The sequence below is a fragment of the Triturus cristatus genome, chromosome 2_1, assembly GCF_964204655.1.
Source record: "Triturus cristatus chromosome 2_1, aTriCri1.1, whole genome shotgun sequence".
Taxonomy (NCBI): domain Eukaryota; kingdom Metazoa; phylum Chordata; class Amphibia; order Caudata; family Salamandridae; genus Triturus; species Triturus cristatus.
The window spans coordinates 779,467,990-779,491,384 of NC_140581.1; the positions used below are offsets into that span (position 1 = coordinate 779,467,990).

Here is a 23,395-nt window from a genome sequence, read left to right on the forward strand (position 1 = left end):
GGGTTATCAGATGTATTGGCAGAACAAGAGGCGAATGATCCAGGCTTTACGTACTTTTCTGCACCGCACAAAATACACGCAAGGCTAGACTTTTTTTTTTTTTTTGTTTCTCAGGAGTTAATACAAGGGTGCAAGATAAGTAAATACCCCAGAGTCATGTCTGACCATAACCCTTTGGTGCTAGAAATAAATATTAGGCTGGAATCCTCACAGGCACGCTGGACATTTAACAGGGTTTTACTGAGTGAAGAAGAGTACTTACAGCATATGGAGGGATAGATCCCGAGGTTTATTGGAGAAAATCTAGGGAGTACTAGTATAAGCATAGTTTGGGATGCGTTGAAAACTGGTGTCAGAGGAGAAACCTCTAAGTATGGTTGGGAGGCACAACGGAAGGATAAAAATCTGCTACAAACTTTGTATGATGACCTGCGAAGGGCTGAAGTCGAATTGATAGATGTACTGTCTGAGGGGGGAGATCCGGAGACAGCTCAATCAAAGATTATAATTGCTAGGTCTGCCATCACTGAGATATCAATTAAGAAATCGGCTGGAAGGTCTATGGCGTGGCGGAGTAGGGTGTATGAGAGCAGTGAAAGGGTGGGTCATTAACTTGCTGTACGCACAAGAGAAAAACCAGTGCAGACCCAAATCGATGAAATCAGAGATCCAAGCGCTGGTATGATAACTGAGCCTGAAGCCATTATCTCCGCATTTCAAAAAGGTTATCAAATTATATACAGAGGATATCCAGAACGGAGATCGAGAAATTGAATAATATTTATGGGGCAAATTTTTGAACAATTATCTCCTGTAGAGAAAAAGTCTAGATGCACCACTTACAATGAATGAATTAAAAATAGCGATCGATTCTCTACCACTAGGCAAAGCTGTGGGAACAGACTCAATACCAGGGGAATTTTATAAAAAAATTTAAGACAGATTATGGCAGTTATGCTGGAGGTATTTTGCACACCACAATCAGATATGATGGCCCCTGATTCCTGGAAATCTGCTATCATAGTATTCCCAAAAAAAAGCAAGTCCACAGATTAACTGAGGGCCAATCACGCTGGTCAACAGTGATGCAAAAATCTTTGCCAAAATCTTGGCCAACAGGTTAGCTTCAGATACTAAGAAACTAGTCTCTCCATTTCAACATGGGTTCGTCCCAGTTAGGGGTACGATGGAACACATTTGGCGTATAATTGCTTTTTTAGATTACACCAAGGTTACGGGAGACCCTATGGCTGAAAAAGCATTTGATAGGGTCTCCTGGCCTTTATGGCCAATTATGGAAAGAAAGGGTCTGGGTAAGGGATTCATTGGAGCGATCAGATGTATGCATCAGGAACCCTTAGCCAGAATAGCTATGATGGGCTCCACATCTGATATAATTAAAATTACACGAGGAACGCGGCAGGGGTGTCCATGCTCTCCGCTATTGTTTGCGCTTTACATAGACCCTCTAATTAAGAAAATGGCGGAGAATCAAATGATTCAGGCTATACAATCTATTGGAGGAGACACTAAGATTCTTGGCTATGCGGATGACCTCGCAATAATTACGCCTAATCCGCGAGCGGCCCTCATTGAGGTAGAAAGGAAAGCAAATGATTTTGGCAAGATTTCAGGATACTATCTTAACGAGAATAAGACGGCGATTGTCAAAAATGAGAAAGTAGACCTGGATGATACACGAGTAATGGAGAATGCTAGATATCTGGGGATCGAGATTAGTGCCAACACTGAAGAAATTGTATAAATGAATCTGGAGCCTCTGATACACAAGGCTAAAGTAGATTTTAACAGAATGAATAATCTGCATCTCACACTGCTAGGGAGGTGCAGTGCTATTAAAATGTTATTCCTACCAAAAATCTTATATTTTTTAAGAGCTATTCCAGTGGAAATAAACAAAGCATGGTTCTCTGCGTTGAATTAAGTGATCTTGAAATTCTTGTGGGCTGGGAAACGACCTTGCAGTGCAATAAAATTCATGACTCTGCCCAGAGATCGTAGGGGTTGGTCAGTTCCGAATCTTCAGGTTTATTATTGGGCAGCAGCATTACACCAGATGGCTGGTTTATTGGGAAAAGACAACGTAGCAACAGAGGAAACCGCTAATTTTTCTATATATCGGCTAGTACTAGGGGTGGAGGCTAAGGGTGGCGTCATGCGACATATCGATTTTGCTTACTTCAAGAGAGTGAAATTCAAAGTATTGTTGGGAGCATTCAAGGTCTGGATTGCAGTTAGAAAAAAAACTGAAAAATAGGAAGAATTCACAGATATACCCCCCCCCCCAGCTGATAATTGCTGCCTGAGATTTTCCAGGATGGATATATGGTTTGAAAGGGGCATGAGGTACATTGGCGATTTAATGGAGGGCAAGGATATATATTCCTTTGACAATCAAGAGAAAGTTTGGTATAGGGAACAAACATTTTTACAAAATATCTACAAGTGAGGGATTTTATGTCTAACAAGGTAATCAGCCGTCATAGAATTCCCTTATTGGACATGGTATTAGGGGTTCCGCCAGCATTATCTAAAATATGTAAATTACTTAAAGAAATGGGGGACGATTTTACGAAACACTAATCGTTGGCAGGACCTGCTGCAAGCAGGGATAAGGGAGTGCGAGGATTCCCTATTGCTAAGTCAGACTGCATGTATTTTGGCAAACCTCCAAGTACAGTGCTTTAAAACCTGGCTTAATTTGTACATTACTCATGCACGGATTTTTAAAATGGGGAGGATCCACAGGTATACCCTGCTCACGATGTGGAGGTCTAGCCGCTGATAGCGTACACGTGTTTGCTACCTGTCTGAATCTATTATCTTTGGTTACAGAGGTGGGTAATTACCTTAGGCATATGTTGGGATTTGACATGGATCTTACGCCTCAAGTAATTATGCTGGGAGTAAGTAACCAAGTAATGGCTGAACCACACCAGACTTTGCTATTTGCAGCTATGGCTGTGTTTAGGCTATGCCTGGCTAGGGCTTGGTTAGATCAAGATCCTCCTTCAGTGCAATGTTGGCTGGGGAAATTGCTAGCAACTTATTGATGGGAGAAGGCGGTATATGAACGAAGGGGCCATAGAGCTAAAAAGAGAGGGCTTGAAATTTGGTTGCCAATAACTAAATTGATTAATGAGGATGTTGATTTAATTTAATGACATAGGACTAGCCGAGATAAGAAAGGTTAAGTTGAGATTGTCATGTATGTAATATCAAAGTTTAGTGTATATTAAGGTTTTGTCTAGCTTAAATTTCCTTTGGCTCAGAGGGGGAGGGTGGGTGGAGTAGGGGGAGGGGGAGTGGATTAGTTAGAAGGGGGGGATGCCATAAAAAATTGACACAACATCATGCGTATATGTACTGTATATTGTATTTGACGTGTATATTTTATTATGGATGTCTAAATAATTACAAAAAAAAAAAAAAAAAGTAAGACTCATTTCATGAGCATATAAGAAATTGCAGCGTTACAGGAAACGATTTGTTTTTACATCGCATCAAATTCTATGATTTTTAATTTATTCCTTACTCCAGCAGGAAATTAACACTTTGTCTTTTATTCTGTCAGTAATAAATATAAGACTATAAAGCATAGGGATTCACTGAATGAGAATTCTTGTTTAGTGCAGGCAAGGTTTAGGCTTCACACCCAATAAATGGCTACTCCTTCGAAGAGGGGATCAACAGAGGGAGAAAACTAATGGAGTGTCAGGGCCTATTCAATAACTCGACTCTCCTTGAAGAAATGGTTACCATTATGTGATGGAATACTTCAGACTCCATGCCCGTAAATCCCGGACCTGCTCAGGATGAATACAGTGCACTCCGATTCCATCTTTGACCACTGCAGTGTAACCAAACATGTGCTGCAATTCCACACCTACATCTTTCTGGGCAGAACAGGCGACAGTTATGAATGCCTGATCACTTCATGAACATTGAACAAGTATGCAGCCTAGGATTTGGTCCAACTAGGTCAAATAAAGCAAATACAATCTACAACTCCCACAGTGCATTGATTAATTAATTAAATAAAAACCCCAGACTAGAAACTGAGTTGAAAACATGTGGATAGAGTAGGGCAAATCCTAACTATAGTGCAATTTGTTTGCATTATAAATACTAAATTTTATTTTATGCTGTAAGCATACAAAGTGGTATTTACTATGTGGACAATTAACTTTGCGACGCGTTTGCTGATTTCTAAGGTATACACCTAGTTTGGCATTGTGCACCACAATATATGAGGTATTTTAATAGTTGATCTCAGGGCTATACCATTTTCTTTGACCAGTGTACTGACATTCACCACGGCACGCAAGAAATCTTAATAAAGCACGCAAGAAATCTAAATAAATGCAAGAGGTTTGAAATGCATGAACTTGTTACCATTGTTAGACAAGTGCATTGGTATATTAATAAGAGATCTTGGTTTATTAATGCCAGACTAATGAAAAAACTGTTTGCTACCTAAAGAACTACGGCAGGTAGGACAAAGGGAAACATGAAAGACATTATTTCCCAATGATGCACTTTTCTCATTTTTATATGGAATTGCAAAAGCTGGAAGCTAAGACAGCCAATATCAATACAGCATATTTAGGATTATTACACAGGGTCTAGTTAATGCATTACAGAACTATTCAGCTAGTGGAATATACCATCCAAGAACACCCACTTAACTCAGAGCTGGAAACGTGGGGGGACTGCAAACAAACAGATGTGTAGCCATTGGATGCATTGCTGGCATTTTCCTTAGTGTTTAGAATTTGGCACCACAAGCTCCAACAGGAAACGAACAATAAACTCACATAATTCAGACCCATGACCTGCCATACTGACCAGCAACGAAAGTCAGGAGTTCAACATTTACTGTTCCCGTTGTAAACTATTTAGGTCTGAAGCAGAATGCCACTGGCACAATTCATGGCTTACTTACTGTATTCAATGCTTGCAATAAGGCACATTGGACCAATCACCCTCCTTCCGCCACTTACTTCTATGATTCGCAAACCTTGAGCAAATGGCTTGAAGTATGGTCAATCACATGGCGGATCACCCACTGGAGTATTATAGTCTAAAATGTTTCTATTGAATAACTGGATGCAACTTTCTGTCTCTAGTGGAACGCATAAGGGGCGGCCTGACAAGTACACCCTAATCACATATTTAATTTTTTATAGTTCATACATTGCATACACAAAGAAATACTTTGTTTTGCACCGCATCTGGCATTCTTTAATGCTTTGATTACCACTCAACTGAGGGCATCAAACCTTTTGGCTCTGTCAATGGTTGTTTTTTTAAGTGCCAACACCCAAAAAGGTGGAACAAACGAAGATCTGTCTCAACTTGTTCCATGATCAGTATTTATGAAGCATCTGTTTTGTCCTTTGTAAATGCAAAAACAGTTGATGGACAGAATGCAGCACAATGTCATACATTCACCCCAGTACAGAGATCTGGGCCTAAATCCATAGTTTTTCTGCTCGCCATTCCAGTTTGAACCCAGCCATATGCAAATCAGTCTTGACCCTGTGCCTCATGGGATGGACTGTTCCCATGAGGCACTGGGTCGTGACTGATAGGCATATAGCCAGGTTTAAATTGGGGTGGCATGGTGAGCAAAAGAATGATGGATTTAACCCAGATCTCTTGACTAGGGATGAATGTTTTGATTTGTTCTGCATTCCGTCCATCAATTGTGTGTCTTGTACTTTCTCGCCCTAAGTGCGTCAGGTATGCTCAGACGTGAGTCCTGGGCTCACTGTGCCACTGGAATCAAGCTATCCTGGCTGAAGAGGGGTGAAACCCCGAAACCGGTCCTAGGATGCTCGTTTCCGGTCCAGGGAGGACCTGGCTTGGCAGTTTGGGCTGGACTGTTCCCATGAGGCACAGGGTCAAGACTGATTTGCATATAGCCAGGTCTAAACTGGGGTGGCATGGTGAGCAAAAGAAGGATAGGTTTAACCCAGATCTCTTGACTGGGGGTTGTTTTGTTCTGCATTCCGTCCATCAATTGTGTGTCTTTTGCTTTGTCCTTTGTAAAGACATCTCGAATCAGTGTAGTCAACTTGAGAATAGAAATTGAAAAGATCAACGTAAGTGTCTAGATAATACGTGGCACAAGCGGGGCACGATTAATGTCAATTTTCTATTTTTTACACTTTCACAATGTCACAAAACATGCTGCAGAAAAAGACATCTGCACATCTTAAATACCTGTGATAGCCGGAACTGCATTCTTCTGTGCCACTTCAAGTGACTTTTATAGGTCAGCTGGTTCGCGTGTAGTGAAAGAGTTGTAGCAGTTCAAAAAGGAGCAAAAGCAATTAAGCATTGGCAAAGTAAATAGTTGTCTTTTGGACCTAATGGCTTTGCCAATGCTGTTTAGTAATGCTGTGCAGCATCAGCACAAAGCAAAGTGCATTTTGCTGAAGCAACATAGCAATAGCAAAAATAGATATACAGGCCGCGTCATTCTGCAGACATGTGCATGCGTCATCACGAATGGTCATACATACGGAATAGCGCAAACACCATCCACCCCCCCCCCCCCCTTCTTTTTACCCAAGATGTCCGACGCCCCTTGAATTGGTAAAGTGTTCAAAAGCGCTTCGGAAGTAGCAGAGAACCCGCCCGCAAATGGCTGCAGATGTTTCTGCCAAAAGAAGTGCATGGAAAAAAATGCCTGCAAGGGGTTTAGGAACAAAGCACGAGTAGGTGGGAAGAAGCAATGCAGGTGGGGGGGAATGAAATAAAAATAAGGGAGGGGGGGGGGGGGAAAGACGGGTAGTTTTTTTTTTTTTTTAAAGCACTAATGGTGTAAGAGGAAGGATACAAACCATTCAATCAAATGAATACTAAATAAACTATACTCTAGGTCAAGGGACAAACTGAAGAAAGGGAAGGCAAACTATCGAATAACAAGCAAGCAGATTAGAGAGACAAAGTAAGCCAATGGTAAGCAATGGGTGGGCTCTAAAACCAATGTAAGTTTTTGAAACGCCCACAACAGATCTTTTGTAACCAGACAGCTTATGCTGTCTGGTAAGCAAGACCTAAAAACAGACAAATGCACATTGCTCATGCCTTCCACTTACAGCTTCATCCTCAGGTGCCGCATCAGACATCCTGATAATGGGTTTCTTCGGTACGACTAGAAAATGGATTGGGGCTTGTGGCGCGATATCATGGAAGGCGATGCACTGAAAAGGAAATTGAATCAATTAGTTATATAACAAACTGACAGGCATATATACAACCTAAAGGGGAATTAAAAATATCCTGTTTCAGAAAGACAACAAAAGGTGGGTGCGGCAGAGTTTTAGGTTGCACCTCAAGCTCTGGCAAGTCAAAATACAGTTAAAATGAGAAACGTTAAGTTATAATGTAAATCTATTTCTATAAATGAAAGATATCAGTAACTTTTACATTACAAAACAAGATCACTGTAATACTGGCCATAGATTCGGCATTCCACAACAAGAGCAAACATGAAGGAAATAGATAATAACAAGGGGAGGGTTTGGTATAACCGGAAACAATGCCATCAATGTACAAACCCGATCCTTACTAACTGCAGTTAGCTTGCAGGTAACAAGGGAAAACATTAAATAAACCTATAAAACAGCCATACGTTTACGTCTGTAGTGGTCATGGTGTTATCATACTACAGAGGCACATATTTTCAGCCTTCACAGCAAAGTAGTCAGGGCATTGCAGTTTTCACAACAAAACCTCATGGTCCATATAATCTGGCAAAAGCATCATGTGAAACGTACAGCGAAGAGAATCTAGGCCAGAACAACCGAGTGGAGTAGTAATCTGCTCTTACACACAGGATATTTGGAATCCTGGTGAAACGTGCCTCAAAACATACCACTACACAGGGAGGGTACTGGCAGCCAGGCAACACTGCAAGCACGCCAAGGAGGTGGTAAGGTTAAAATGTTAACAATGGAGGCAATCAGGTCACCATGGCAGGTGAGGGACACCCCAAGAAAGAGATGGTGGGAGTTACTGACAAGCCAAAACATCTCATTGAAGCCCCTTGGGTTGTCTGCAAGCCATTTGGTAAAGGTGCTGTGTTTGCCCTTACACTTCCTGACTAATGGCGAGTGGTGCTCTATTCAGAAGCTGCACTGAGCGATTCCTGAAAAGAAATTAGGAGGTTTTAATTTGTGCGGAAGTCAATTATTTTCAGATAGTGGGGCAGTAGGTGCACCAAAGCACTGAAAGGTTCTTACACACGAGTTTCACATTTCCCCTCCCATTAGCACAAATTAAAACCTGAAATCCTTTCCAGAAATCTGCAAAGTGATAACCAGCAATTGTACCGTCCACGATTAGTGCCCCCATCTAATCTCTGAATGTTCTGACTCAATCCAGTGGCCTTTTACAGACTTCTACCCTCTGTATCTTCTAACAACCATGCACCACTTCACCCTCCAGACCTTTGCCTCCACCCTGGATTACCAGTTAATTGAAAACTGCATGTGCACGGTTCTGTGTAAAGAACTGTATGCCAATTAGCTCCTAAAACCTGCTTTTGCCATGCTCTTTTCGGCCATTGACATGGATAATCCTTAAAACATCAAATCAACAGAGCATATGCATCCTCCTCCCTACCTCACCAGTTGAAAAAGGCTATCCCATTTCTTAATGGCCCAACTCACCCAGTAAATGCGTCATTTACATACCACATTGTGCTAGCATTTGTTCATTCTCTATGAGCTTCCTCATTTAGTAGAAAATATAACTCTGGTACAGGGAAAAATAACTTGCTCAGGATCGCACAATGCGTTCCTGGGATTATATCCCTCATCTCCTGGACAGATAGTTAGCAAGGTTTGCCCACATTACCTTTCATTCTCAACCTTAAAGCTGCATTCACCTTACTCACCTATTCAATTTATTCCCACAAGTAAGATAATACCCTCACACCCTCTTCTTTCAAAACTGTTTAGGCCAGTCATGCTTAAGAAGCTTAATGCAATTCAATGCTGAGGCCTCAAGGCCTTTAGCTTCAGCCCAGCATCACAACTCCCTTTCTTTGGCAAACAGTGTGCAACACCTTACCCCGTACATTTGCACTTCAACTGCTTTAATACAGTTTCCACAAAAAAGCCACCAAAACTGCGCTCTCCCAGGTCTCAAGTGTCATGTCTGCTCATCACAATCACTTTCTTCCAATCTTACTATCCTTTTTGTTCTCCTGCCTTTGCTACAGTAGACCACACCAAACACGTTACCAAGCTTCTACTTCCGGAGTTCTCATACCTTACGGTTCACACTTTATGGCACATTCCTGAGCTCATTTATGTCACCCACAACCCGTAAACTCAATCATTGCTTCAAGTCTAGATTAATAAACATAATTTTGAACTCTTTCCTCACACCATACCATTGCCTTCTCAGTGAACGCCTCATTCAGTCCACCCATCACATTTTGTGGATTCAACACAACTTTATCAACAATTCATTATTTACAGACTCAATCCAAGTCTGTATAACTAGCTACCCCATTGCCACGCATTACTGTCTAGTTCACAAATAAGTCATGCTCAAATACTGAAAGACTGAGATCAACTACTGCCCACAAAAATAATACTCTACTTTTTCCTGGAAGAGGCCTTTCTTGCCTGGTCCCGTGCCCACAATCTCTTGGACCTCTTCATCTTTCACATGTGGCTCTCCACTTTAATCAGTTCCACAACTTCCTGCGATTAATATCAACTAACTAAAATTTATTTTTTTATCTCTGCCACACCTTAAGTTCTACTGTGCAAAAACCCTAATATGCTAGTTATTAAAAAACCAGATTACTGCAAAGTCTATTTCTCATCCCAGTCCTTATGCCCTCCTTTTTCTATGCACCTGTTGATCAATCTCCCACGCAATTCCTCCCAACTCTTCATAACAGAACCAAGCAAGGTGGGTTACAGAACATCAAAGATCTCTGCATAAAGTGCCCGGTGACTTGATACACCCTCAGCTGACTCCTAACATCTTTTTTCCCCAAACTTTATAACTTACACAATAAATCAATATAGCCATCTCCAACTATACACCTCACAAACAGTTGCATAAGGGACAACAAAAGTGCATTCACTGGGTATGTTATTATACCAGATGCCTCTTATTATCTCCTCACTCATCCCTCAGATACTTCTACTCATTGTGCCACGTTATAGTGCATATTTAACAAGCATTATGAACTCTTAGTCAAGTTCTACTACAAGCCTTGACTCAGGGAATGGTCTTGCAAGCCAACTACTCACTGGCCCCCATATGTCTGAGGCAACAAATGTGAGGCAGCAATTTGCTGAGAAAGTCAGTTTGTATTGCACAGCGCCAAGTCTCTCAACCATGTTGCCACTTTATGGGATACATCCCTACCCCATGTTATGGCCACCTAGGTGCCTTTTAGCCATCAATAGCCCTAGGACTACACTCTTACTGCTGTGTTAGGGTACCATTTTCACATATCCTAGCAGTGCAGGCAATGCTTCTACCTATACATTTTATTTTCTCTCTAAACAGAACAATGTCTTAATAGATTTCTTTCATAGGAAGATACTTACAAGTTAAGTGCGCATACATTGTATTTGACTTTCAATTTATGGTTGGGTGCCGATGCCTTTGAGCTTTATTTCCCATTAAATTATGATGGTTGTGCTTCGCTTCAGGAGCACGCATGGACACTGCAAAAGGCCACGCCCCGCAGCTGAACTAATAAAACACAATTGCGCACTCTAAAAACAGAAAGAAAAGCGTTGGCCGCTGCCTACATACTCTGCCGAGACCCGACCAACAATTAGATGCTGGCGGTCCTCGGAGAGGCACTGAGAATCCGAATGGTGATTACATGCCGGAAGGCCTTGAAGACAGCAAGTCTCGTACAGTAGTGCCCTCCCGCTGACCTAAAAAATGAGGCAGCTGGAGGGAATGGTACACGATTAGGGACAAACGTCCCAAATTAGCGGCACCTGAAACAGAAGTAGGACAACGGGAATAGAACAGTTGTCCACAAACAAAGACTGTCGCTTGGCAACAGGCAGGGTGACCAGGCCCTTGGCAACCAGCTTGCCAGGTGCGGATACGTTTTAAATAATTACTCACCAAGGGCTAAAGAAAAATAAACTGGCGGTCGCCAGTAGATAGTTATAGTTAGGACCGTGTTTCCATAGGAAATCCGCAACATTCTATTTGGAATAACTTTGGCGCCGATTGACGAATCCTCGCGAAATTTTCAAAATAGGTGGGGCGCTCCGCTCCTTCCCTGAAAGTCTCGGGGGATTCGTCAAGCGGGGGCTGAGAAAAAGGGGGGGTCCCAAAACCCGTTTTCCCCATAGGACCTTTAGTCCAAGCTACAGCCCGAACGGCTGAACAGAATTACTTGAAATTTTGCAGAGAGGTAGTCCTCAGGTCAGGGATGTGCCTTTTGCAGGTGTGGTGTAAATCTGTTCAGTATTTCCTGAGAAAATAGCATTTAAATCTATATATATATATATATATATATATATATATATATATATATATATATATATATATATATATTCACTGAAAAAACCATAGGTTTCAGACATGTTATAGTTAGCGGAAATTTTACTGATAAAAAACCAATGAAATTCCCCCGTTATAGTTAGTGCAGGCAACTATAACTCCCGCGACCGCAATCCTCTGCTGATGCGAATACTGTATTTAGACACTTATTTGCCCATGTCTTCTTCCATAAATTTTTAGCTATACATATATTAGAAATATTTTTTTTTCATAAAGACACATATGTCATCAGCAGAAGATTGCGGTCGCGTGAGTTATAGTTGCCTGCACTAACTATAACGGGGGAATTTCATTGGTTTTTTATCAGTAAAATTTCCGCTAACTATAACATGTCTGAAACCTATGGTTTTTTCAGTGAATTTGTACGGTTTTTTAAATGCTAAGTTACTTTACGCCATTCGTGGCGTGCACGCCCACTTAACGCAGTTCGTTCCGTGCGCGCACGCGGTGCGCACCGCGCGCCCACTTTACGCAGTTACTGCCGTACACGCAAGGTGGGCACGCAGTGCGCTACGCGCACCGCGTGCCCACGTTGCGCACCGTGCGCACATGGAGGACATATTATGCGCTTCCTTGTGATAGGTAATCTGTTAAATTTAATTTGTAAGTGATGACAATAATATGCCATGCACAGAGAGTTTTTTTTTTTTAATTAAAATTTTTAGCGTAAGCGCACTGTACGCGTACGGTAAGCGTAATCGGCGAAATTTTCAAAAAATACAAATTTACCGTTTTTGGCCTTTGAGGACTCAACTAACATGGCTATGTGCATGGGCGCTGTCTAAACAGCCCCTTTATATGTTTTTTGCCTTTATTTACTGCCCCCCCCTCAGAGTGCGATAGAGAAAATGGCGGCCGCCGCTTCCTGGTTTCGACCGATTCGAATGTTTACTTAGATGTAACAGCCAATCAGAATCGCGCTCGCGCACGCCACCGTACGCGTACGGTAAGCGTACCGTAAGCTGGCTCAGATATATATATTGATTTAAAGGCTATTTTCTCAGAATCTACTGAACAGATTTACACCAAACCTACAAAAGGCACTTCCTTGACCTGAGGACTACCTCTCTGCCAAATTTCTAGTAATTCTGTTCAGCCGTTCGGGCTGTAGCCCTGTCTAAAGGTCCTATGGAAAAATGCATGGGAAAAACGCGTTTTGGGACCCCCCTTTTATCTCAGCCCCCGCTTGACGAATCCCCCCGAGACTTTCAGGGTAGGAGCAGAGCGTAGCGCCCCACCTATTTTGAGAAATTCGCGAGGATCCGTCGACCGGCGCCAAAGTTATTCAAAATAGAATGTTGCGGATTTCCTATGGAAAAGGAGTCCTAACTATAACTACCTACTGGCGACCGCCAGTAGGTAATATATATATATATATATATTTCACTGAAAAACCATAGGTTTCAGGCACGTTATAGTTAGGAATTAGCATTTAAAAAAAAAATTAGAAATTCACTGAAAAAACCATAGGTTTTTATAGTTAGCTGGACTTTTCACTCGTACAAAACCATTGAAATTCCCCCGTTATAGTTAGTTCAGCTAACTATAACTCGCGCGCCCGCAATGCACTGCTGATGACGTCACATATTACATCACTCATGACATGGTCAGTGACATCACTCATGACATCTCAAATGACATCACTGATGACATCACTGATGACATCATCCAGTGAATGTGTGTTTTTCTGAAAATTACATATGTTTTATATATGTAGATCTCAAGGTCGATGGAAGAATAAATGGGTATATAAGTGTCTAAATGGATGATTGGTTTTTGAAAAATTGATTGTATAACTCACTGATTAAGTGTATCTTAGTGAATACATGGCCTAGTGAGTAATGTTTAAATATGTAAATATCTGTATCAGTCTCTAACTTTGTGTATAAGTGGCTGCATGGGTTGGTGAGTAGCTACATGAGTGTCTATATAGGTTATTAGTTGGTTTTTTGAGTATCAGTAGGAGTGTCTGAGTGTCTATGGTTCGGTGGGGGGTATTACGTAGTGCATAGGTGCATGAATGAGTGACTCACTGTTTGTATGTGTTGAAGAGAGCATGTGTGCAGGACTGTATGGGTGGATGAGTGTGTGCATGGGTGTGTTAGTGAGTGAATGACTGCCTCAATAGTGTCTTTATGAGTAACTACATATGTTTTAAACTAGTATATGTGACTATTGGTGTATATAAGTGAGTCTATGTGAGAGTGAGAGATTGAAAGAGTTCCTGTATGAATAAGTATGTGTTTCTATAAGTGATTATTTAAAAGACTAAGTATGTGTAAGTTTCTGTAGAAGTAAGTGTGGTGGTGTGCGTGTATAACTGTATATGCAAGTAAATGGATGTTTGATTCTTTATTAGCATGAGTGACTATGTGTGAGTAACTCTATGGATGAGTGGCGTTGTGTAACAGGATGTATAGGTGTACGAGTACATATGATGAGTGAGTACATGTATGAGTGACTGTATAGGACTGTTGGTGAATGAGTGGATCTTAGAATTACTGAATAGGTAGTTGTAACCGATATTGGTATGTCCATTGTTTTGAAAATTTTAGTTTCTATTTTTCAATGTGTGTATCAAAGGTTATATTAGGGGGAGAGGAGGTCTGCCACTATCACAAGGATGATGTCATCAGTGATGTCATTTGAGATGTCATCAGTGATGTCATGAGTGATGTCACTGACCAGGTCATGAGTGATGTTAACGTCATCAGCAGAGCATTGCGGGCGCGCGAGTTATAGTTAGCTGAACTAACTATAACGGGGGAATTTCAATGGTTTTGTACGAGTGAAAAGTCCAGCTAACTATAACGCCCCTGACACCTATGGATTTTTCAGTGAATTTCAAAGGTTTTTTTAAATTCTAATAGGACATGTGAAGAAAGAAGAAAAAATGCACAGAAAGAACAAAAAGAAATGCAGAAAGAAGCAACAGAAGTCCTCAAAGACGTAGAAAAGTGCACGAAGAAGGATAACGTGCAGAAAGAACAAAAAGAAGAGCAGAAAGAAGCCTTGTTGCAAAATCCTCCTGTACCCTCAACTTTTTCAGGCGGATACTGGTGGTAACGGAGTCTGACTAACCAGTCCTAGAGCCAGTGCTATGTTAAAAGACACTCAGAATACAGTGAAAACACCTACATACACTAGGGAACACTATGCGTTGGGGTCCCCCCTCTGATCAGCATCACCTCCACTGTAAGCCCCTAGTATATAATAGGGCAGGGGATTAAAACTACCTCTTAAAACGCGCCACAGGGCGTGTTTGCACACGTCACCTCAGGCCCCGTCCCCTCCCTTCCCCACTGTGTAAACACGCCCTGTGGACGTTTAAGTTGGGAGATTAAGTCCCCTTGAATCCTGAGGATCCCTAGGGGCAAAATAGCCTACTAGGTACGTCCAGTAAGCGCCATTGCAGAGAGGTGTAAAAAGGGGCACGGCCTGCATCACCTCTCTGCAACGCAGAGCAGTGGCACTTACTGGAAGCACCTGGTGGGCTAGTTGCCCCCCAGGGTCCCTCAGGATTGAAGGGGAATTATTTTCCCAACTTAAACCGTGCCACAGGGCTTGTTTGCACACGTCACCTCAGGCCCCGTCCCCTCCCTTCATCACTGTGTAAACACGCCCTGTGGCCGTTTTTAGTTGGGAGATTAAGTTCATTTGAATCCTGAGGGTCCCTAGGGTCCAACTACCCCACTAGGTACCTCCAGTAAGCGCCACAGAGCTGCGTTGCAGAGAGGTGAAAAAGGGGCGTGGCCTTAGAACACCTGTCTGCAACGCAGCTCCCTGGCGCATACTGGAGATACCTGTTGGGCTAGTTGCCCGTCAGGGACCCTCAGTATTGAAGGGGAATTAATTCCCCAACTTACAACTGGCCAGGGAGCGTGTTTGCAGAGTGCTGCAATAAGGGGGCGTGGCCTCCAGCGCGATGCCGGTCTTTTATTTATTTTATTTTTTTAAGAAGGAGGGCTGTGTGGCCCCCCTTCTTTTTCTAATTTACTGGCTCTGGGGACCCATCCCCCAGGGCCTGCACCCTAATTTTTTTTGTTTAAAAAAATAAATTTGACCCTCCCACGGCCTTAATCGGCCCCGGGGACCCCAACCCTCGGGTCATGGCCTTTTTTTTAAAATTTAATTCTTTAGGAGGGGGCTGCGTTGCCCCCCTCCTCAGGCCACTTATGGCCCCGGGGACCCCATCCCCCGGCGCCGGCCTTTGTTTTTTATTATTTAAAAAAAAAATATATATATATTTATAGAAACACCTAGGACATGCTGGACAAACCGTATGTACCTATCACCATGACGATTTGCGTGATATTCATTAAAAGGAGACTATGCATAGAATGAACCTACATGGAATGTATTTACACCGCTTGTGAAGCTCTGACGTGTCTGACGCCCTACCGTGCCTAATCCCGGCGCCCCCGCCGGTGGGTAATCTCCAAGTAGACACCCTTGTCGTTTATTTATACAAACATGGGTAGCTATTGACGGGCACATTTAATATACATGCACACCAAGACATTCAAAGGGGATTCGACAAAAATTCGACCAAACTATGCAAGAAACCCCCCTCACGGTTAATAAAACACACATCCACCGCCGGATGTGTAATACTTTTTATTTTACTCTCTGGAAAGGAGACGAACCTCACTTGAGAGTCACAGCGTGCTCCTGGCTGAGCCCAATGCTGTGTTACACCCACCTGTGCCCACCGATTGCCTCACACCTCTGTGTTGTATTCCACCAGCTAGTGCGTATGCTATGACACTCTCTAGCCCATGTGCACTGTAACACCACCCTGTGAATATGTCATGCCACACTTGCCTTCGCACGGGTTATATTGCCCCAGCTAACGTGCCTTCCTCGATGCCTGTTATAACGCACAGCGCTATGCCATACATATTACAATCTGGGATCCATATCTTTGTCACAGTGCATATGCAACGTTACACTCCCCAGCACATATTTTATATTACAACTTTAGAGACTAGTTAGGTTACACAACACTGCCCTGTGCATATTACACTCCAAGGAGCATATTGCATAGCACGCGCTAGTGCCTGTGCTATCTCGCGCTCTCCAATGAATCTGTCATTGCGCACAATGTATTGCATATTATATTTCACGCCCCGGTTCATCTTATATCACACTTTTTGGTGCATAGTTTATACCATATACTATATCTAGCTTTAATTTTCAATCGTGCTCTCAGGACTATGTTCTATATAACACTGCGTCCACCTACCCGTTTCACGGGCATTACATTTTGCGATGGGGGGGGGGGTGGAGGGTCAGGGGGGTGTTTCTGCCAAGTGAGCCCGGAGTCACAGTCACAAACGTCCTCTTCTTCCTGAATAAAAGGGAGATTATGCTGCATACTTGTTCATATTTTAAGTAGTTCGCACAGACACACATTTTAAAAACAATAAAGTTGCTAATACCCACCTTCTCTGAACAGTTAGCTTGCTGCCCCATCCACCTCCTCCCTATCCTCTGTTGTCTGAATCCTCCTCCCTCCTGCCATGCATGGTCTGATGTGCTGCCACTGCCCTCCATTTAGCATGATGTACCAGTCCACTCCTCCTGCCCTCCATTGCCCAATTCTATGGCCCATCATTGACCTCCTGCTTAGCCTCTGTGCATAGCCTGCTGCCCCTATTCTCCTTCCCCCTGCCCTCCGATGTCTTTGTGCATGCCCCTGCTCCATCCTTTTTGCCCACCATGTTCCATGGACCTGCCACTCCTATCTACGCTGAGTGTTCTGTTGAGCAAAATCCAAAGGAAATGATGGACGGAGTGTTGAACATTGCAAGCACTCACCCCCAGTCAACTGATCTGGGTTTAATCCATCACCGTTCTTTAGCCCACTCTGCCACCCCAGTTCAGATATGGCCATATGCAAATCAGTCTGACCCTGTGCCTCATGGGAACAGTCCAGCCCGAAGTGCTAAGCCATGTCTTCCCTGGACCGGAAACAAGCTTCCTAGGACCGGTTTCTGGCATTTCAGCCGTCTTCAGCCAGGCTTGCTTGAATCCAGTGGCAAAGTGAGCAAGGGACTCACGTCTGAGCATACCCTGCCAACTTATGGCGAACACTCCCCTCCCACCTGCCTAGCATTGTCAGATGACTGTAACCTGTCCCTGCCACCTCCACCCTGCCTGTCCACATGCCATGCCCCTATCCCCTTCCTCCTATCCTCCATGGTCCATTTTACTGCCACACCCTTCTGCCATCCCTGGTCTGTTGTGCTGCAACTGCTCATCCTGCCTGCCCCGCGCAGTCTGTTGTGAGGCCCCTTCCCCTGAACTATCTTGTCTGTGCTCAGGTCCTGACCCCCTCCTTTCTATCCTCCATGGTCCTTTGTGCATGCCCCTGCACCCTCCTTCTTGCCCATCATAGCCATTGTGCTGCCACGAACCCTCCCGCTTGCCATGCATGGTCGTCTGTGCTGTCATGCCCCCTCCCACCTTCCCTGTGTGGTCAGCTAGCTGCCCCTGACCGCCTCCCACCTTCCCTCCATGGTCTGTGTGTATGCCATCATAGTCTCATTGTTGCTCTCCATGGTGTGTCTTGTTTCTAGTGCCCATCCTGCCTGACCTCCATGATCCTCTTGCTGCTCCTGCCCTGCCCCCTTGCCCCCAGGCCTCTGTTTCCATGTGCAGACCCCTATTTCCTCCCTCCTGGCTTGTCTGTTCCATTGTAATGCCCCTGATCCGTCCCTCCTGCCCTTTATGGTCTGTTATGCTGCAGCTTTCTCTCCTGTCTGTCCATTATGGTCAGCTAGCTACCATTGCCTCTTTCCCCTCTGTTCTCTGTTGTCCATGTGCATGGTCCTGTCCCCTCCCTATTGCTTTCTATGGATTGTTGTGCTGCACTTCCGTCCCGCATGCGCTGTGTGGTGTATTGTGCTGCTGCAAACCCTGATGCCTGCCCTGTAGGGTCAGTTTGGGTCACCTCTCCATGTCCCTCCTGTCCTCTGTTATCCGAGTCCATGTCCCTACCCCAATTCCTCCTGCCTACCATGATCCAATGTACCATACTTGCGAACATTTTGAACTTGGTAAGAGGGAGATTTGGAACAAAAAACCTGGTGCATTGATTTTCCCCTTTGAGTTTCAATGAAAAAGAGGAGATTGTAGACAGGAGACAGATCAAATAAAGCCCATTTGAGCTTAAAAACATTGGACGTTTCCTGGCTGAAATGGGTCTGTTGGCATGTATGGTTGTACTACCACTGCCTCTTCCTTCTGCCCACAATGGTGTATTATATTGCCACAGCCTCTCTTGCCAGTCCTGTATTGTTGGTTTGTTGCCCCTGCCCCCCTTTCCACTGCCCTCCATAGTCTGTTGTGCTGCCACTGCCCTTCCTGCCTGCCCAGTGTGGTCAAATTGTTGCCTCTGCACTCTCCTACCTGCCTTCAATTTTCAGAGTCCGTGCCCCTGGTCTCTGCCTCTCAACAGTATCCCAGTGAATAACTAGATTGCTAACATTCTATATTTATTACAAAAGTGTGGAACGCCTGACGTCATCTTGATGTAATCAAAACTGTAATACCTAGAGTATTTCCTTTAGAAATTACATATATGAGAGGGTCTTATTTGCATCAAAATTATGGTTAGTGCTCTAAAAAACTAAAATGAGGACATATTTTCTGAGTTTTCAAATAGCGACAAAGAACTTTTAAATTATTTGTAATCTTTGTTTTCTTATCCAGTTGACCACTTGATTAAATGTTGCACCTAGGGGAGAGGATGTGGTGTTACTTCCAGAGCTGCAGACTTTGCAACTGGGGAACCAGGTTGGAGTCTCTGCTTCAGCTCAACATTCTGTGATTCGGGTCAAATCACTTAGTCTCCCCACGTCTACAACCAAACTGAATTTGATCTTGTGTGATGTAATCAATGCTCATGTAAAGCACTCCAATAGCTGACAAGTCTGCACTATATAAAACTGCAAATACGCAAAAAATAAGTGTTTTGCACACTTCTGTCATTGGGCTACATGTTGGCCACATCTGGGTGATATTTGTGCTGCATTTAGGCTCTTGTGTCTGGTGGCCATCTTCGGAGATTTGTTATGAAGTTTCCTAATTTCCTCATTTACTGCAGTCTCCTCAGTAGGAAATGCTTTCAGTTTTTTACTTTGATTCCATCAAGAAGGTATTCAGATATGTCACACATTTGCCATAAATTCTGAATGTTAGCACTCTAGTTGCTCATTAGATCACTGTAGTAAAACTACTGCTCACCAGGGAAGTCTGCTGCTGGTATTCAAAGTGCATGTTTCAGTCTGCATGTCAGAATTTGTTTATGAAATAGAAGAGGATTTGAGAAGTCAAAATGTGCCCTAATTTTTCTTTCTGCAGCACTAATCATAATTTCTATGGCAAAATGAACCCCCTCATTTTGTTCCTTTTTAAATTAAATGTTTTAAGAGTTACCACTTTATTCCAACCAAGATGGCTTCAGGTGTGCCATACGTTTGTCATAAGTAGGACTGTTAGCGCTCTAGTTGTTCTTAAGAACACTCTGGGAAGCTGCAGTGGAACACAAAGGAATCAACTGACAGTCTCTGCCCTTGTTGGATGTACATGTTTTACTGAGAATGTCAGACTTCATGCTTACATGACTGAGAAAGAAAATGTGAATTTACAGAAAATATGCTCTCAGTTTAGCTTATAGATCACCTTCCAAACCTCTGTGGGAAAAGCATGAGAAAATAGTTCTCTCAAACATGATTCATGATATCACAACAGAAGGCTTTTTCACATGGTAAAATCACCTTAGAACACACCACAATTCCTAAAAGGAGTATGGTACCATCAACAAATGATTTATAATGTAACTAAAGTCTTAAAACCTTCTATTAACTGCAATGCTTTTTAATGAGGTGCTATCATGTATATTGGTCCCAAGATGTCTGCCAACACTTCTTGGATGAAGTGCTGACAGCCAATCAGATCTCACGATGAGATGTGTGGTTAGGCTCCGCCCAGATATATATGTGATTTTACTTTTGATTTTCTCAGGAACTACTGAACGGATTTACACCATTTAAGCAAAAGGCACGAGTCTGAACTGAGGACTACCTTCTTTGCCAAATTTGGTGTAATTCCATTCAGCGCTTCGGGCTGTAGCTGCGTCAACAGGTCCTATGGGAAAATGCATGGGGAAAACACGTTTTGGGACCACCCCTTTTTTCTCAGCCTTCGCTTGACGAATCACCGTGAAATTTTCAGGATAGGAGCGGACCGGAGCTGGCCAAAAGTTTGGAAAATTTCGCAAAGATTCATCAATCGACGCCAACGTTATTCCAAATAGAATGTTGCGGATTTCCTATGGAAAATAGGTCCTAACTATAACTACCTACTGGTGACTGCCAGTAGGATATATGGAGATATATATATATCCATCCAAAAAAGGAGAAAAGCATTTTGTAGACTCAAATCCCCATTTATCTACTAAGGTTTTTAACAATAAGGAAACAATATTTGTATATTTTATAACTGTACTGGTACCCTAACCTGGTAAGGATGTAAGAAAGGGACATACGAGTCACAATGAATACACACACCCCTTAATCAAGATATGTTTAAAAAACATTTTGAGAGGGAATTCAAGTGTACCGTAAAGGAGGCGGCAGAGGTTGTACTTGGTAAATGACAATATAACTGAAGACCCCCCCCCCCCCTCCCCTCAGTATCTTCACACGATGATGCACCTCTGCCTAAAAGGCGAGGTAAGGCCTACAAAAAATCCAAACACCATGGGCAGCCAGGGTGCTGCAAGTGATCTAGATCATTCATTGGGTAGCCAGAGCGGTACAGGTGACCCGGGTGTCCTCCTTGGAGCAAAGAGCATGGGTGGCCCTCGTGACACAAAAGGAACAAGTAGCCTTTATGGCACAAGAGAACAGTCTTGTAACTGATAAGGAATACCCCTTTGACATTGATAGGGAGGAAGAGGTCGATCAATATATATTTGACCCACTAGAAACGTTTGATAACAATTTCCTGTATGACGACCCACAAGGTCCACCTCAAAGGCCATAAGAGACGTTTTTGGTGTCTAAATGTTTAACCCCACCCGCATTACACCATTGAGGGCTCAAATGGTGGCCTTTAGACCACATCACTGCCTTTATCAAGCTCTGGATCCGTAATCCATTTGACAAAGAGACACATATGCGGGTAGAACGCCCAGGACCCTTTTTAGATAACAAGGATGGAAAGGTGCTAAACTTCGACCCAGAGTGGATGACCTTCTTTAAAAACAGTAAGGCACCCTAAAAAGGGTCTGGAACGCGGTCTTAAACAGTGTGAATATACAGTTATTGATATTTTAGGTCAAGGAAGCTTAGAGCAAACCAATACCAGTGGATGTCGAATTGCTCAGAGGAAGGAGTCAACAAGCTCTAGGTTTACTAGACAACGCTAATGCTGGCTTAATCTCCGAAAGGCAAAGAGCTCTTCTGATGAGAATAAACCACAAATTGGGTGACTTGGCCAACAAGGATTCCCAATGAGACACTAACTGCCTTCTTTTTGGAGAATATTTGATCAAAACACTAGGGAAATAGGAATCTACATTCTCCGCTTTTAGCAAAGCACAGAGCAACATGCGACCCATGCTTAACAATAGAGTTTTCGGCAGGGTTGAAAGGAGGGGACTGGCTGTGGGCCATGGTCAAAGGTCCCAATTCTACTGAAACAATGACCAACAGGGTTATGGAAGAGGCTACCATGGAAGCAACAACTTGTTCCCACAAAGAGCTCGAAACCCCTGCTCACGAAACAGGCAGATACCAGGGTTCTGGTGATCAAGGTAAGAATTTATCCTCAGATTGGTTCTTCCCACTCAAAGGAAGAGGTAAGATTCTGTTATTTCCCAGAGGCATGGTCAAACATAACAAAAAGCTTCATGGGTTTTACAAACCGGGCAGGGGTTCAAAATAGACTTTTGCAATATGCCTTACTAAACGAAGAAACCAAGATAACTTTTCACGGATCATGTGCATTCTACTCTAATAGATTCAGCGTAACACAAATGTTACTCAAAGGAGTAAACCGCAAAGTGACGAATTCAAAGAGGTTTTGTAAGTACGATTTTTCTAGTGAAAAAAAACAGACAAGGGCTAGCAACAAGTCATAAATTTGAAAGAATCAAACACATTTTTGGTTTACAGACACCTTAAGATGGAAGAAATCCACCTTCTAAGGGGCATCTTGCACAAGAGAGACTGGCTTGTAAAGCTACATCTCAAAGATGCTTACTTCACAATCCTGATGGACCCACACAGTGACATTTTTACATTTCAGTTGGAAGGGCACCCTATATCAGTTAATTTGTCTTTCTTTTGGTCTTTCCTCAGTCCCATGGTGTTTTTAACCAAGGTTCTACGGCCAGTTGTGGTCTCACTGAGAAGGGGAGTAAGACTAGTAATATATTTAGACGACATACTGGTGATGTCTCAAGATCGAAAAGAATTACTGACAAGTGGTCAAAGACAAAGACACTCTTAGAGAAATCTATTCTAGTTCCAACACAGAATTTGGAATTCTTGGGTTTGCAGGTAGATACCAACAAGTCTCAGTTGCTTTTACCTCAGAAGAAGCAAGCAAAATTAAAGAAAGTAGTAGCTTATGTTCTTTCTAAAGATGTGGGGAGTCTAAAAGGTTTAGCGAGAGTAGTCAGGTTACTGTCCTCCTCAATATCAAGCCGCTTCTCCGGGCCCCTTACATTACAGGGCTCTTCAGATTCAGTCCCATTTTCCCAGGAGGCTCGAGAGGACCTCTATTG

The 23,395-nt window shown here is 43.0% G+C and overlaps 1 protein-coding gene across 1 annotated transcript in view; it reads right to left on the minus strand.

Annotated features, from left to right (window-relative positions):
• The window catches only part of LOC146865866 (adenosine 5'-monophosphoramidase HINT1-like), a 77,772-nt gene that overhangs the window by 20,615 nt on the left and 33,762 nt on the right, over positions 1 to 23,395 (minus strand). Inside the window, exon 2 of the mRNA XM_085632716.1 lies at positions 7,131 to 7,235. Coding sequence (XP_085488842.1) covers positions 7,131 to 7,235 — 105 coding nt within the window. The remainder of the gene's footprint in view (positions 1 to 7,130; positions 7,236 to 23,395) is intronic.